General features: G+C 44.8%; 1 protein-coding gene across 1 annotated transcript in view; it reads right to left on the bottom strand.

Annotated features, from left to right (window-relative positions):
* ptprk (protein tyrosine phosphatase receptor type K) overlaps positions 1–18,354 on the bottom strand; it is a 93,885-nt gene that overhangs the window by 52,505 nt on the left and 23,026 nt on the right. The window contains exon 2 of the mRNA XM_061092108.1: positions 372–494. Coding sequence (XP_060948091.1) covers positions 372–494 — 123 coding nt within the window. The remainder of the gene's footprint in view (positions 1–371; positions 495–18,354) is intronic.

Raw genomic sequence — 18,354 nt, 5'->3', positions numbered from 1 at the left:
GTTACATACTTACATTGTTAATACAGAGAAAACAACTTGGATGAAGCATTTTATTGCTGCGTTGGCTAAAGTAGAGGTTGTTTTAACTTTACCATATAATCATGAATTGATTGTGTCATTATTTTATATTTTAAATCCAGTGGTCACCTCCAAAGTGTCATGACATTAATTTGGAGGGGCGCAGATGATTAAGGGCGTACAAAAGAAGAAAAAACACAAAGTCAAATCACAAAAATGTACTATTTCTATAATCTTGTGAAACCTTTGGTCTTAAATACTTGTTTGGATTCTAAGTTTTAAGGATTTTAAGAGAGGAAATGTTTGGAAGGTTTGGTTGGTTAGAGGATGAAGAGGAAAGGATGAATCTTTACCGTGTGGCAGGTCCGGTGAGACGTACGGAACCTCCTGGGTGTTGATGTGGGTCCAGTCGAAGTCATCATAGGGATCTTGCTGGTAATCACACTGAGTGAAGCCCTCATCAAATGTGCAACTTCCTGCAAAGAGAAACAACAAAAGATTTAGTTCACCTCATAAAAACAATGATTTTTATGTATATTTTCAATGCCACACAACTTCCTCTCTGGTCTGATCCGGTGAAACTTCTGCTGTCAGTTGTGTGCGTGAGCGTGCGTTTGTCTCGGCTCATTAATGAAGCACCAGGAGTCTGAGCTCCGACAGTCATCACTCAGGGCCAGTCAGGATCACCTCTGACTCAACCACCAGGGCCCTTCAGCTGATCATCTGAGCCCATCGCCTCCCCCCCCCCCCGGGACAGGCATGTGTGAGCTGGCCGCCCGTGGATCCGCCCAAACAGGAAGTCGCACTAATACAGAGAGACGCCACTTGTCCCCGGCGGCGAGCTAAACCAATCAACTCGCAATGATATGTGGCTGGTGCCGGCGATATTGCTTATAGGAATAGCATGTTAGCCGGCTGATTCATTGACCCTGTAGTGTCGTGTGTAGCTGTGTTAGTAAAATGGCTAAAAGGAGCGATACGGCGAAGAAAAGCCAGAGTGGCATCTGATTCAAGTCACTGGGAGTTAGTGGTCATTGTGTCCTCTGTGCCCTTCTGTAGGGGGGGTGACTGAGATAACATCTTCTATGTACAATAGTATGATAGTGATATATATCATGACACTTGTACTGCACACGAATACATAGAAAAACTCTCTTAAAAACGTTTGGATGGCTGTCGGTGCTTGAGGAAACACTTTTCATGTCATATCATTTCATGTAAATATGAAAACCAAACAGGTAAATCCCCTGTTCAGGAATATTTATTTCAAATATCAATTACCTTCACTGTCCTTTGATCTGTCAGTTATTTCCTTGATTAATTAATTATACGGTTAATAAAATGGTAAAAAAAAAATCCAGTATTTGAAAACAAAGATATTATATTTATTATATCAGAGGGATGAGAAAACTGGTGAAGTTCAGTGATTCTTTTGATGGTTTTGCTTTAAAAAATGACTGAAAACTGTTGAGCAGTCAACAAAAGAGCCGTTCTAATTAAATCCAATTCATCCTCAACAATGAAAAAAAGAAAATATATATATTTGTTTAAGTGCTGAAGTTGTTAGACTAATTAAATTGGCAAAGGAACAGATAGATTATCTAACTCCTTATGTCAAATAAACATTATATACTCAATGTTTTGACCACAAGGATTAAAAACTACACAAAACTGACAACTATAGACCAGAAGTTTTATTTCTTTGTTCTTTGTAGCTACTCTACTTTTCTGAAGAGTCACTGACAAAAAAAAACACACACAAAAAAAAAGAAGATATACAAGAAGGAAACCACCCAATGGAAACACTAACAGCGCCCCGGCTCTGCAGCAACATAAATCTCCCAGCGTTCAGTGAGTGCTCCAGCTCTGCTCCGTTTGTCCCGGAGCTGCTGCGGCGGCTGTGATGGAGAACAGAACGACAGGCCCTCAGATACCCCACTGATCTGAGCTCCTGCTACAGAGGGATACCAAGAGGTGACAGCCACCACCGGAGGAGAAACAAGTTAACATCAAACTAAGTGACTGTCTTGGGCTGCCGGCTGCACGGCTGGCTGTGACTCACCGCCTCCGAGACGCACCGGATCACGTTCCTCGTGGCATCAAACCAGCCTCTCTCTCCTCGTGCATTTCACTTCGCTCCCCCATTCAATTCAATTAAGTCTCTCCGTCACAGCAGGTTTACCTCAAGTCGTAACGCAGAAACTGTGTGTGGGGGGGGGGGCACGAGGAGGAGCACAACCTGAGTTTTTACACTATTATATTGTAAACCAAACTTGGACGCACACAATCTAATTCCACTGCTGTCTAACAAATGGTCCTGTGTGTGTTTGTGTGTGTGTGTGTCTGTGTCTGTGTGTGTGTGTGTGTGTGCGTGTGTGTGTCTGTGTGTGTGTGTGTGTCTGTGTAAAAACTCCATGACTTCCTGTCTCCAACAGTGTGTGTGTCAGTTTCCATCTTGCCGTCAGGTTGCTCTCTCTCTGCGTGGTTCCCCAAGAGTTAGTTCCAGTGTGTGTTCATGTGAATAGAAATGTGCTGCATCTACAAACCTGATATATGTTTTAAAACAGAAAACAAACTATTATATATCACTATATAAGTATTAAATATCACCTAGAAGTTGCACTGACATAAAAACAGGTTGTTTTAAATGCAAATTCACATTTAATTCAGTTTAAGTGTGTGTTTTAGGTCTATGGTGGAAAAGTTTGGTATAAATCCTGAGTATAAAACCTGGCTTTGAATGTTTTCGAGGTAAAAATCAGAAGCTGTGAATTGCAGAACCACTTATCCTTAGTTTACCTACCAAAACATTTGTTTGGCCTTGCTTCACCTTGCCGACGGTTCAGAGAACATACAGAAGCTCTATTTAGTTTCCAAGCTTTTTAAATGCAATTTCTGCCCCTGAAAGCAGGATACAGTGAACGGCAAAATTGGATTGAAACCCACAATGTTTAAAATATATGCTGCAGGCGTTTAACAGTGCACACACACACACACACACAGTGTTTCACTCAGCTCGCAGTAGAGGAGGTATTTCGCCTTGGCTTAGCGGTGAAGAAAAACATGTCCTTGTTTTAAATTCCGCTTTACCGACTGGTTTTAAAAGAACCTTTTCTCAATTGGAGAGCATTCCTCTCCTTTCATCTAAACACCTCTGACAGACCTTCACTCTCAGCGGCTGAAGCAAAACCAATGTGTGCTCCTGTGTGTGTACGTGTGCTGGAAAGGGGGGGCTTACGGAAACTGAAATAAGAGTGAAACTATCTGCACAGACGCACAAACACACAAAAACCACATGCTAACTCGCTCAAGTTCTCAGTTAACACTTTCCTCAATGTCCTGCCAACTTAAACCCCCCCCCCCCCCCACTCACACACACACACGCACACACATCAACAGAAACATGTATCTGACTGTAAATCCTTGTTGCCAATACTGAAAAGAACAGACCACAAACACTTATTTTACCTCTGCTGAGAAAAGACTCCCCAAATGTTGTATGGAATTCACATCAGTCTATTTCTGGATCGTATATCTGTTTCGGATGTTTAAACCTACACGTCATGAATCAAAAGTTCTTAATTGTACGTAGTATTCAATTGTGGAGTTGTGTGTCTGCCCCTAAAGAATTGTGTTGCACTATGTTCCAAGCAATGAATGCTGGGAGAGGTTGGACCAACCAGCATCCAACCAGTCCGTGAGGGAGCCTTGGAAATGGGACAGCTTGGTTGAAAAGTGCTGATTATTGTCGCTTTAAATGTTGCACATGTACTGTATGTGTGTATTTGTGCTGTGTGGCCGCATGTGTGTGAACTGTGTAATACGATTTAACAAATCCCTACAATTGTTTTCAAACCAAACGCACGAATGTGTGTGTCCAGATGGGTCATTACTGTCCGCCGTCCCCTCCGCTCACAAGGACACACAGAGAACCCGACTGCATGCTAATCACTTCCTAATCAGCTTCTGTGATTGGCTGCCTCGCTAATGAAATAATGGCGACTCATTTACATAATAAAATAATTAGAGAGACTTGATAAAGGCTCAAGGGCACAGAGAGGAAACCACACACACACACACACACACACACACACACACACACACACACACACACACACACACACACACACACACACACACACACACACACACACACACACACACACACACACACACACACACACACACACACACACACACACACACACACACACACACACACACACACACACACACACACACAGACGGTGACACAGGACAGCCGCAGTCTTTTGGGAGAGATTGTTGAATGGCATCAGACACAACATCTGCCACCGCCACTCAAAATCATTTGGTGCATTGACCCCCCCCACCCCACCCCCCCACCCCTGGGAGGTGAGTGGAACAAAAGTGGTCTCACTGAAACTGTAACCGAAAAAACCCGGGTGCACAGGGGCCTCGGGTGGGGGGGGGGCGGGCGGCGAGGACGATGTCCATTCGTCAGTTATTAGCTTACATCAAGATTATTAGCCGGCAACACGAGGAGGACGTGTAACAAAAGCCAGTTTGATTAACTTTCCCTCGCTCCGATGTGATCTCAGCGATCTGCAGCACAGGCAGAATTAAATCTGATCTAACAGCCGGAGTCGGCTCACAGAGACGTTCCAGGGACGCGTTTAAATCAAATGAAGGTCTGAGGTGGGCTTTTTTTCCATCTTCTTCTTCTTCTTCTTTCTCTAGACAATTCCAGAAAATCTATTATGACAAAGAAGCAGATTATCAAATCTGAGAAAGTTAAATCAATACTGGTGCCCTTGTGTGAAACATTCCTCCAGTGAGACTGTCTAATGTTGTTTTCTTGGGAAATGAACTCGCTCACAGCAGCAGCGCGGCCTTGACGTTGCAAAATCGCTTAAAACAAATCGCTGTGCATTGCCTCAATTCAATAGAATAAATTAAAACAATGCTTGTACATTGTCGGCCTCCTGTCTTATTTTCTACCATTAATGTTTTAAGTCGCATTTTTGTTCCACTGAATCCTGCTGTTAAATCACATAAAGGTTTGATGGGGATTCGACAGTAGATGCTGCCGAGCCCTCAGACAGAACTTGCCTCCACAAATACTCAAAACTTGCATTTCATTCACGAGAAGACGAGTTAATGTACGGATAACGGCTGAGGGCGGCGGCTCTGTGAACTGTGAAATTATGATACGGCAATAAGGTTCGGGAGCAAATACACGGAGCTCTGCAGGCAGGAGATTCAGGTAATGTCAGATGTAAAAGATATAAAGTAAAGTAATGTCAGCGACGTACAAGTCTGCAGAAGGAAACTTTCACAAGACTTTCTCACTGAACAAACTAATTTCTTCTTCTCTATTTTGACAGTTGAGACGCTGATGCTGCACCGGTAACTTAAGGGCATTTGGTGCAGAACTTTCGGAGAGTAAAACTCCTCTAAACCTGCGTATACCTGTGAATTTCGGTATAAAAGACGTATGAAAAATAAATACCAAGGACATATATAGCCTCTTGAATCTTTGACAAGTTTCACGCTCCCGATCGAACGCCGATTTTGCTCCGATCTCTTGTCAGCGACTTCTAAAAATGTGGCTAAAAATCCTGTGGCGTGAAAACTCGACATAAGCAACATAACTTACACCCCCCCAAAACCTCACACAGTTCTGTGCTTCTCTGTCTCGCTCGCCCCTATCTGTCTAGTATTTCTCAGCCGAGCTCAGTCTGCAGGCAGAGATATTATCACCAGAGAGGAGATAAGACGGGATGAGCGAGAGAGGATGAAACAGAACGGAAAGAGAGAGGAGGCGGGGGGGGGAAAGAAACTGAGATTGGCAGAAAGAGAAAACGGGCAAAGTAATTTTGGGGAGATCATAATAAGCCTGTTGATTAAAGACATGATACAGTAAACACGAATACATGAAAAAGATCTGTCTTCAGTCGCCTTTAGTCTTTCCATTCATGTCCCTTTATTATTTGCTGCATTAATAACGAGAAGGGGGGGGGGGAGGGAAAGACGAGACGCTCCAATTTGCGAACGGAAATATCATTTCAAGGACAATAATTACATTTACATCATTAACATCCAATTCCGACCACCAGTAATCCTGTTTCCCTCTCAATCATTCCAATTTAGCGGAGTCCAGTTAAGAATAGTGTTCGCTCGACCCCGGATTTGTGATGGAATGTGTCTTTGTGGTTTTGTGTTACGTTTTCTCACCCGAGCATCAATACAAGTTTTGGGCTCAGACAAACGAAGGAGGTTTAAAAGGAGAAGAGACGGAAATGAGAGGAAGGAATTAATGAAAAGGACAATGGTGTGCAATAACAATTATACTAACTTCACTATCGCCCGTCTGATCTTTCTCCGAGTAGAGGTGTATTACACTTTGCTCTCCTAGGGCTACTTCCTGTTTGTTGTTTGTATTCCAAGTGCATGTGTAGCACGGAGTGGCCCCGATGTCGACCGCCTCAAGGACACTAATAAAGTTGTACCTTATCATTTACTTTCTCTGTCGCCCTTTTTTGTTCCCTCCCTGCCTGTGGTTCTCTCTCTTGCTCTCTGAGAATAGGTGAAATTAGCCTGAAATGATACAAGGTGACATCAGAGAGGCTGACAAACACGCACACACACACACACACACACACACACACACACACACACACACACACAGACACACACACACACAGACACACACACACTCGTCACGCCTCAGTGGCCCTTGCAGCGCAGCGCGACGCCATCAAAGCCAAGACCCATATACACACACCGCGCCTGTTAAGCATACACACTGGCAAGCGCAATCACACACCCAAATACACACGACTTGCACAGCAACGCACAAACACACACCGACACCCAATGCATGCACACACAGACACTCACAGACACACAAACACACACTCAGAGCGGTAGTTTAATTGGAAGTGCTGAAGGCTGAAGAATTTCTCCTTCATCTCACGATGTTGTAATTGAATCTGAGGCGTGTGTGTGATTGTGTGTGTGTGTGTGTGTGTGTGTGCGCGTGCATGTGTGTGTGTGTGTGTGTGTTCAGCTGATTCAGGAGTTTCCATTGACAGTATCAGTAAAACAGAATGTGTGTTTTCCCTATGTGAGGAGCCTTTTTGTCCTTCCATCCCTGACAATCTCACCCCACTCCTCTCTTGCGGTTAATGCAGCTTTTCAATTCAAACTCAACCTCAAGCGCTTTTCAAGTGCCGCGCTGTTCTCCACAAACCGATGATTTTTGTAGCGGCGGCTTGTCGGAGCCGGCCATGACCTCCATCTCTGCACGCCGGCATTTCACCGACCGGCGAGTCCCGATGGAGTTTTTGATGAAAAACCTTCATTTTACGAAGCCAACGGTTGCGATTTCTTCAAACTTGACTTTGAGAAAGATCGAAGAAACTGTGTGTTGCTCTGACCTTTGCATGGACGCTTGCTGTTGTGATCTCTGCTTGGACAGGCGCAAACAGAAAGCACCATCAGCGCACAATGAGGCATGAACGCCTTCCTAATGACCTGCCATCACCGTATCACTGTCCCCGAGCACAATAGGTGGGGAACCGAGCTGTGAGGAGCCATCTATTGATGCCACGGCACCTTTTGAGCAAACTCTTCTCTTTCACGTGGCAACCTTATCATTAAAAGGTTCCATCTGAAAGGGGAAAGTCACGGGGATGTGAAGGAAATGTGATGTTGCTGCTGCATATTCACTGTGATAAATAGACGTCAGCTCTGAGAGTGTGTGCTGGTGCGAGGCTGAATTATTGACGTCACCGTAGGCAAAACAAAGCACCTCCAAACTGAAGGTTTTGTCAGAATCAACAATAAATAAAACAATGTTTATATATATATATAAATGAATATTTGGCATTTTTTATTGACAAATTAGATGAATTGAGATTTATTAATTGGCTGATAAAACTCTGGCCCACACGAGCCTCTTACAGATATATTAGTATCAGAGTTTATGTTTGCAGGAACAGAAGAAACAATGCAGAAAATATGTAACACTAATTTAAATTATTATTATTATTAATTTTACTTTCATAAATTTAATTTTCATAATTTTCTTCATTCGCTTGACAGAAATGATTTATCTATCATCGCATTTATCAATTAAACCATACAAACGAAACAAGAAAATGCTTGTAGGGTTTTTGCTGAAAACTAATGACCAATTTCCAAAGTCAAAGACCAATTTCCTCTTCACTCGCATGTGAAGTTTCCCATTAAGGCTCCAATTCCTCATGCTGGTGACAATTAAACTACATGAATGAGCTGCAGACAGTCAACATGGCACCTCAACCCTAAATGCACCACACCTCCTCCGAAGCAGCGTCTGCTTTCTCCATTATCTTCTCTTTATTTTTTCTATTTGTCAGTGTGTGTTTGTGTGTCTGTGTGTGTTTGTGTGTGTCCAGCTGTTACCAGGGGTCGCAGCCTTCCAGCGGCTCTATCTTTATGACATTCACCTCTCTTCTGTGCCGCTTCTCTCGCTCCCCCTGTCTATCTCTCCATCATTAATCTCTATTGCTATTCAAATGCTGACATTTAAAGCAACTTCACATGCCGACTGACTGACGACTGGCTCGCAGATAAGGCCGGGGGAACGGGGGACAGGGGGACAGGGGAAGGAGGTGAGGGGACGATAGAGAGTCGGAGAGGAGCGCTTGTCGTTCACAGAGAAAATTGGGAAAATCCTCCTCACCTCCTCTTACCTCCCTCCCCCTCCTTCACGCCTCCCTGTCTGTGAACCAGCTCATAAGCCCCCGGAGGGAGTCGGATTTCACTCGTTCTCAGGGAAGCTGAACCGTCCCCTCCTTTTTTTTATTGTGTGTGTTTGTTCACCCATTTACCTTTTCCCCACACCCACTCCTCTGTTTACCGTCTCCCTCTCTTTCTGTCCCTGTGGGATAAAGTTTGGTACTGTAGGCGTCTATTTAACAATTTCACAATTAAACACAGAGCTTTCGCAATCACTCACACACTTCATCTTTGTGGCAAAACATGACAACTTCTCCTTTCCTCTTCCACTGGAACGAGAGCCGAAACCGACAGGAAAATAAAAAAGTTTCCCGGCTGCGATTGGGTCTTAATGGGACTCCGGGCATTGGTGTCCTGTAACGTCACTGAAATCCTAACCCATAAACCATCTGAACCCATGACAGTGTGTCTCTTCTCAATGAGTCAGAGGGGAGTAATTACTGAGCCCCGGGACGGCACTCGGCTCAGAACTCAGAGCACAGCTGGTATTTCTCTTTCAAGTACAATCCCCGAACAACAAGTCTCGACTGGCTTCCTCTCGCTCCATCCTTCACCGCTCACTTGACCTCAGAAATGCTGACTGGCTGACTAACTGCAGACACTCAGGCTGTGTAAACTTTAACCGAGATATGACTCAAAGAGGGGGAAAACCGGGGAGGTCGTTAATATTTAATTGACGATCTCCTCGCCAAGCATCTAAAGATGATGCGAGTGATGTGTAATTCATAAGATGTAAGCAATAACCCTGCTGGGTTTCACTGTACGGCTCGATGTCTGACCCACTGACTGATTCCAAGAGATGCCGGACTGTAAAAGGGTCGATACGGGACGGGTGGGGTCAAAGTGATCGCTGGTGGTCGGTGGGCTGCATGTATTGATAACTGGTGACATGGGCGTTACCACTGACGCACAAAAATGAACCAAACTGGTTTCTATGTTTATAGAAAATCAAAGAGGCGGTGTGGAATGAGCCAGAACAACGTGTCACACCGGTAACACAGACCGACCCTTAACCATACACATCGTGTTCTCTGATTGCTGAGTCATTGTTTAAAAAACCACACACACAACAGGAATAATACAATCAAATGGGAGGACTGAAGGATTTAAACGGGCCAATCACAGGGTAGACAGGAGGCAAGTTTGTTTCTGAGCCAATTGGGGCACAGCTGAGGTTTTTGGACTCAAAGGCAGGTCTGGTGTGGACGAGATAAGAGCAGAACAAACACACATTCAACAGCAACCCCCACAGACACACACACACACACACACACTCCAACAGACACACAAGGTAAGTAAGGCCAGATGGAGAAGAGAAGAGGAACATTGAGGCAAAACAAAAGGCAAAGTAGAGTGACTTTAAAAAAGGGAGGATAAAGGAAAGTGGCAAAGGGAGAAGAGGAGGAAACCCAAGTGTGAGTTCAGAAAGAAATCCCGTCCGAGAGCCATAAGCAGGTTAAATCTGAAGCAGCTAGCTTAGCAAGTCAGCACAGGGGCTGGTGGCTCACTGAACTGCCTGACTGACTCGTCCGATTGTCCAGCACGCCGGTTCAAAGGCTGGCGGACTGATTTAATGACTGAGCGACTGGCGGGTTGGATTTAGTCTGTGTTTGTGCAGCAGAAGCACTTCAGTTGTTCGGCCTGTCGGACAAAAAAAAAAAGCGCTTCTCCACGCCGACACACAAAGAAACAACCTGAAACAGCACTAATACTGGAGAGACCGACAGAGACAGAGAGAGAGAGAGAGGGAGAGAGGAGAGAGGGAAACAAATAAACACACAGAAAAAAGGAAAAGCGCCTCTAAAATATCTAACTTCAAAAGGAGAGAAGGTGCCGAAAATAACAACTGGAAAATGTTTCTGGGACTTCTGAAACCAATAAAAAAATCAAATATATATATCTGAGGGTAGAGAAGAATAATGTGTCAAAGAAGCTCTTTTATCTGTGGTTGTAACACAGTTCTGTCGAACAACAAAAGATACCTAATGATAGCATTTACTGTCCTGGAGGAAATATACTTTTCACAGAAAGAGGCAATATTACACAGCAGTGGAAATCATAGACACCCAAACAAAGGGAACAGCATTCAAGTGGGAATAACATGCGAGCAGGCCAGACAGCTACCAGAGCTCCCAGTCGGTCTGAGGCTGTCTGCACAGGAACATAGATTACATGTTTCTGTGAGCGGAGGATAAAGACTTGTATATCTGCAATGACGACAAGTGTTTAAATAAAAGACCCAAAACTGTACGTCACCGGAGCAAAGACCGCGTGTGTAGAAACAACTTAAAACAAATATTTACAGCTACGCTAATACTGGAGTTAGTCTGTTTACACCTGAGACGACAGGTGTTTATTAAAAAGGTTAATGTTTTATACAACCTGCATGTTGTGTTTTCATCTCATCAGGTTTATTGCTAACATCTGGACAGACGGGATAAATCTGACAGTGGTGAGACACACGATCGTGCAGATGTTTATACAAAAACTACAGGTTAGATCAACTTATTTGTAAGAGAGAACAAACACTGAAGATGTGAACCGAACTCATTGCTGCAAAACAGTCACCAGTCTACAGACGGATCTGAATTTTACATTTAATGCAACTAGGCCTTTTGGAATAATAACTGGCTGAGGTTTTGTGTTTCATGCATCGTCCACCTTAATATAAAGTCTATGCTTTAACTGAATAGTCACAAAAAACAAATCACAGATGTCGTTTAAGTTCCTGAGAGAAACGTCTGTATCTAAGTACTGGAAATAAGTTCCCCTGTTTAAGTCACTATAGACAGAAATAATCACCAAAAACAGTCAAAGCAAATTCCCAGACCTGATAAACCAGAATTTTTACGCATGTTGCTTTAAACGTTTAAATTTTAACGGCCATTCCTCGAAGCGTAGCAGAAAAGGGAAACTACAGGAATGCAAAGACACTTTGACTTTCTCCTCCGTCTCTGTTCTCCTCTCTCCTTCACAAACACACACCATCAGTCACACAACGGCCTGGAGACTGGAGGGAGCGCCTGCTGCGGCGTGTGCATGAATATCTGTGTGTACGTTGTCACCTTCAGCTGTAAAGTGTGGTCAAACGTCACTTATGGGGCCGAAAAAGAGAACGATGCGAGGCGGAAAGAGAGCGAGAGAGAGAGAGAGAGAGGGGGACAGAGAAAGGAAAGGGCAAAATAAATGCGACCGGGACCTCCACTCTTTTCTCCCTCCAGGTCCACGACACGGTGTGTGTGTGTGTGTGTGTGTGTGTGGTAAATGAGTTCGGGGAGTTGACGTCTCTTTACGATGGCTGTAACTGGCCCGAGGACAGCTGTTATTACACTTTACAACAGGGAAATACTTCATATGAGGGTGTATGTGTGTGTGACAGAGAGTGTGTGAGCGTCAAAGAAAGAAATGGAGAAACGCTGTGGTCATGTTCTTGTGTCCTTGTGTGAGTTTAATGATATGGAAAATTAAAGATGTTTTCGATGGGACTCGTTTGGAAAAGGAGGCAATTTGGCAACTGATATTAATTCACCTTGATTCAATACACTCATGTCTAGTTACAGCAGCGATCATGTTTCAGTGTGTGTGTGTGTGTGTGTGTGTGTGTTAAAATGTGTGTCTTGGAGCTAAGGAGTGGCTCATGGGAGGGAGAGGCCGCTTACCTACAGGGGAGTAGGAGTGGTCTCTTAATAGAAATACTGTTGTGTGTGTGTGTGTGTGTGTGTGTGTGTGTGTGTGTGTGTGTGTGTGTGTGTGTGTGTGTGTGTGTGTGTGTGTGTGTGTGTGTGTGTGTTCTAGTCCATTGTTAAGTGACAAAGCTGGAAGCAGGAAATGAGTGGAACCAGTTTCTGACTCACATTCAGGTTACAGAGCTTTGCCTCGGGCTCACACACACAAACACACGAGACACCAGACACCATTGTTGAACTTGTCCATTCTCTGGATTCTTTATCTCCAGTCTGCTCATATTGAGGTCAATAGAGAAGTGGATTGGGGCTGGTCTGGTCTGGGCTGCCTTTAACGGTCAGAGACATGACTGGAGGGTTGCTGGTTGAAATCCCAACACACAAACACCCAGCGCCAGGCAGTAATGAGTGGCCGTCTCTTGTGAGTGGTGTTGAGTGAGCAGCGGGGACCCGGGGTCACTGGGACCGTGTCAGTCTTTCTGGAGGAGGAACTCAGGAGGCCTCGGATGTCAGAGCGGAGCCGTGTCTTCTCTCTGCGGCTGTCAGAGAAACACAGCTCGAGCACAGTCTCCTTCCTCAGAGCTCAGGATCTGAAGCAAAGTCACAGTCGGCATTACGCTTATTACAGATAGTTGTAGAGACCGAAAGTCGTCACTGTGGATGAAGTCAACATCGACTATAAAAGGGTTTGTCTATCCCCAAAAAATGAAATGTATCAACAGAGCCATTTTGGTGAAAATGTTCCTGTGACTGCAAGAATTATTAAATTATTTAAATAAATACTTCTACTACCTGTATTTATATATCTTCCTGCACAACACCATTGATTTTAATGCTCTTGCAAATAGAGCTGCAGTTGTAGATGGTTTAAATTATTGATTAATTTGCCATTACTCACCTCCGTCAAGGAGGCGATGTTTTCATCGGCATTTGTTTGTTTGTCTCTCTGTTGGTAGAATTATGAAAAACCTACTGAAACAATTCCCATGAAATATTGTGGAAACAACGTCCCCGTCATGTGAAACCAATTGTCAAGCTGCGACTCACAGGAAAGTGTAGCGGATGCACTTGTGTCTCGTCAGCACCGAAACAGATACGGTGACTTTTACTCCGGCTGACAGCAAACACGGTCTCCTGTAAGCACAGAATGTTTCCTGACCTTGACAGAAAGTCTGAATGTTGATTTGGGGACAGCGATGCACGAATGAGCAGCTTTCTGGAAGTGCTTGTTGGAAATGTCAAAAACACAATGGCTTTTAGTTTTTTACAAGTCGGTAACCTTCTGCGATGCAAGGATTCTGCCTCGACTCGTGTGTACTGCGAAGTTTGTAAAGTGTATCAATGCAAAACTGTATTAATGGTTCCCATATTATGATGACTGTAGCTTTAATTGTCCCAACACACTTGAAACAAAATACAGTTTGAATAAATTCCTAGATAAAGTAAACCCTTCCTCCGAGGACTGCAGCCATGTCGCTGACCCTGAAATGTCCGTTTCCAGGGTAGAGTGTGTGGCCACGTTTTGAGGGGCTGTGGCCTATTGCTCCAGGGCATCAGACCCTGTTTTCTCAAGCATGCGACCCATACTGCGCTGGACCCTTTAACGTCAACGTCATGGGAAGAGATGCCGAGGAGGGCAACACTAATGTATACACGGGCCGCACCCGTGACCCGGGACCTGGACACGAACACAGCAGAGGCTGCACAAAGCGAGTACTGCAAGTCAGCTCACTGTGTTCTCCTCATACCAGCACTGATTACTTCCATAACATTTCATGTACGCAGCACAAAAACCCCTTCAGTTCCCTCACACACGGTCCCACTGCCAGCTCAGAGCTGCATGCGTGTCCTGTTCTGGCCCAGCTGAAATTAAAAGAGGTGCGACAGGGACATTTTCTCCTGCAAATTTGTTCTATAACTAAAAAACAAATAGTCAGGGGAGTAATATTTTTACTTTGTTGACCCTTATGGGTACATTTATTTTTGCGTGCGCCCGTCGGGGGGGAGGAGCAGAGGTCAGGATATGATGCTGAACACGCTGCCTGGAGCCGGTGAAGAATTATTGTTTCTGAGACATGTCAGCAGTGCTACATGTTACTGAGGATTGCAGAGGAACACGACCCAACCCCAAAATATCCATTTGTCTCCAAGAAACAAATATAATCTTGTTATTCAGGCTCAAAGTGTTTGTGTGCAGGAAAAATGATATTAAGGATGACGTGCTGCCAGAGTGGAAGCCCTCAGGGAGTCGTGACGATCACCAACAAGAAGCAGACACTTTAAAAAATAAAAGTCTTTCTCTAGATTCAGCATCATATTGATTCGTAAGAAGTGGGTCACTTACTGCAAATTGATGCCATTTAATTACTTAACAATTCTTTAATCTATTCTAATGCTGTAATGGTGCCAGTCTCACTGCTGGTAGTGAACTGGTGATGGATTAGAACCAATCAGGACCTTGTCGTCCGCTCTTAACGTCTCAGTTTTCGCTCGTCCATGCAATGGAGTATGGAGTTTTCAGACAATAACTTCTCTTATTTAGGTTCTCGCAGATTCTGGAGCAGGCAGCAGGCGTAAAATGTAGGACCATAAAAGGCCTGGGCTGGTGTGAAGGGTTTTGATCGGTACAAAACTGCACAAACCTCCAAATAAAACATTGCTTTTATTGAAATCTAGTCTGGTTTGTTGCCTGCGAATGATAAAGAACATTGTGTTTTATGTGAGAGGTTGGGTCACACGTATCTAATTCACCTGGAGAAGTTATTTCCCCATTGGCTGAGTGGAGAGCCTGTGAAACTAATCAAATCCCGGTGACTTGAAAAGCAATCATCACTTGAGCCAGTTGACTTTACATGGGAGCGTTTGTCCAGACCATGAACACGGTTCTTCTCTTACGAGGTGAGAACAAGCGATTGAAGACCACTGGAGCAGAGTTCAGGAGCTGCCGATGACCCCCCCCCCCCCCCCCCCCCCCCTCAGGAGGATTGTCCCACAGCTTCTAAACTTTCCCACAGCGTTTTTCCTTTCTCCCCTCGTCTCCGTCACATACGAGCTGTCATCCTCTTGTGTTGTATACATGCGCACACAATCACGAGCTTTCAGTCCCATTGTGGCACGTACGCCGCAGTGTGTGCCAAGTAATTAACGCTGTTTGTGTTTGTTCTGTGAACAGTTTGGAATCTTGATAATGGAAAACAAGTACAGACCGGCCCGGATTTTTCATTTATCCCATCTCATGTCCATCTTTCCATCTTTCCATCCATCCATCCATCCATCCTCCCATCCACCTCCTCTTGATCACTCATCCCTCCCACTAAACACACACACACACACACTCACTCCATCGCTTTCCTCCTCCACCTCCTCCCTCCATGTCAGTGCCATCGTTCACGCCGGCCAGGCAGAAAATGCTGGTTCCTCTCTGGTTTGTCGTACAAGGAAACCATTGGTTGTTGCGCAACGACACAACAATCACTGCTCTGTTTGGTTGTTGACTTGTGTCTGGGCCGAACACACACACACAGACACACACACTTTCTCTGAAGCGCGCACACACAGGCGAATCCAGAGCACAGTCTTTTTCTTGCTCATGTTAATGTAAGTAATCAAAGTGGACAAGGGGGAGAGAGGGGGAGAGAGAGAGAGAGAGAGAGAGAGAGGGGGATCATCTCCTCTAACTGTCCGGTCCTCTCTGCCTCCTGTCCTGCAGGCGGGGGGGAAGGGAGAGACGGGGACGTGGGAGAGGAGTCGGGGGGGAACTGATAGTGACACGGGCGGAGGAGAGAGAGGACGGACGGACGTGATGAAAGACGAGATCCAAACCAGTTTCCCACTTTCCTGACATTAGCAGCCCATTCTGTCCCATAACTGGGATCGCTGCATTTTTCGTTTCCTTTCAGAATAAACAGATCCCCCCGGACGAGTCATCTGCCGTACCCGGCTCTCTGTGAGACTCCGGAGATGGACTGTAATTTCCCCAAATCACGGCACGGTATTACCACTAAAAGCACCAGCTACAGCACACGGACTCGGCTCCATCCTTTGATTCACCGCGGATCCACGTCCATCAGAGACACGGGCGGAAGCCGCTCTTAAAGGTTGTGCCGCAACAGGAGATGCAATTTGAGAAAACACGCACATTTACAGAGTAATTGGCCGGCGCAGCGTTCCTGGCAGGTGAGCTGCTCCAATCTGGCGCCTGCTTTTTGGACGGCGTCTCTAATCGTGGCTTCCGCTTCAATAGGAAAAAGATGCAGCCACAAAGATGTATACGAGTCTGTGTGTGTGTGTGTGTGTGTGTGTGTGTGTGTGTGTGTGTGTGTGTGCCATGCCCAGCGGAGCAGAAGTCCGTACAATCAGGCCGAAAAAACGTGCGTGTGTGTTCCCACATGTCTCTTTGAATGCATGGGTGTGTGTGTGAGTGTTGTGCCGAGGGCGTTGTGTAGAATCCACTCAAACAAACAACTTGAAGTGTATTAAAGCAGCTTCCTTGGACTGAATATGTAGCCCTGGGAAATGTGGCGAAGTATACGTGGGTGTGTGGGTGTGTGTGTGTGTGTGTGTGTGTGGCCTGAGGCAGCGCGAGTGAGTGAGGAGTGGATAGCTTCATGCCTGGATGGACATGAAAGGTAGAAAGAGAGAGCATGCCCACACACACACACACACACACACACACACACACACACACACACACACACACACACACACACACACACACACACACACACACACACACACACACACACACACACACACACACACACACACACACACACACACACACACACACACACACACACACACACACACATACTACAAACAGGAGAAAGCCTTTTGACATAGGACTCATGTATGAATGCGTGAACAAACAGCCACCATCTCTTTTCAGTCGAGAGGACACAGACGCACAAACACTCATCATCGCTGTGAAGAGTGAAGCCGAGTTCTTCAGTATGTTCCAGCTGACGATGGAGGATTATTCATATTTCATCCCTCTGGACTTCTATCAGGGTTTTTGTGGGAGATTTTTTAAACAACAAATGGATCTATTTTGAGGTTTTTTCTTCATCATCATTTCAATTGTTCAAATAAATTGGGGCAAAAGCAGCTGTTTATTTAAACATACTATTTCTAGTGTGTGTTCAATAAGTAAAGATGAAAAACAGAAAAACGAAATTTGAGGTTGTGAGGATAAATCGTTTGCACTAAACTGTTCTCTGGACGAGTTTGGAGAAGAATAAAGTTGAAGGTGCTTTGTGTAATTTTGTGGCTTGTTACCGTGATAGCGTTTTAAACAATAAGTGTTAACTTTGCATTCAAAGTGTCTCAGGCCCAGTTAGCAGCAGCTCTGTGTATCTCCTCTCACTGATCTGTGGAATATTAAACGGGTGAATCTTTCTGTAACAGCAGAAAAAGCTGAATGGCGTATATTCCTCTATACACACGGAGGCTGATTTCATTATAGATAAATCAGGTTCATCTATTCAATCTCTCTTTCCTTCTATCTGTCGGTCCCATTCCATTTCTCCCCCTTTCTTCCCCCTCTGTGTGTTTTTATTTCCACTCCCCAATTCCAGCTTTCTCTCCTCCCCCCTTTTTCTTTCTCGAGCCTTCGCTTTTGCTTTTCCTTAGTCTTGTCTGTCTTTCTCAATTTCTGTCATTCCCTGTATCGGTCTCGTCTGTGTAATGTAATAAGTACGCACACGGAGAGGAGAGGAGAGGAGAGGAGAGAAGAGAAGAGAAGAGAAGAGAAGAGAAGAGAAGAGAAGAGAAGAGAAGAGAAGAGAAGAGAAGAGAAGAGAAGAGAAGAGAAGAGAAGAAAGAGGAGATGAGAAAGAAGAGAGGTACCAGGGGGAAAACTGAAAAAAAAGAAGTGCTGCGTTAAAAA

The sequence above is a fragment of the Limanda limanda genome, chromosome 18 (assembly GCF_963576545.1).
Source record: "Limanda limanda chromosome 18, fLimLim1.1, whole genome shotgun sequence".
Lineage (NCBI taxonomy): Eukaryota > Metazoa > Chordata > Actinopteri > Pleuronectiformes > Pleuronectidae > Limanda > Limanda limanda.
This window is presented reverse-complemented; position numbering and strand designations above follow the sequence as displayed.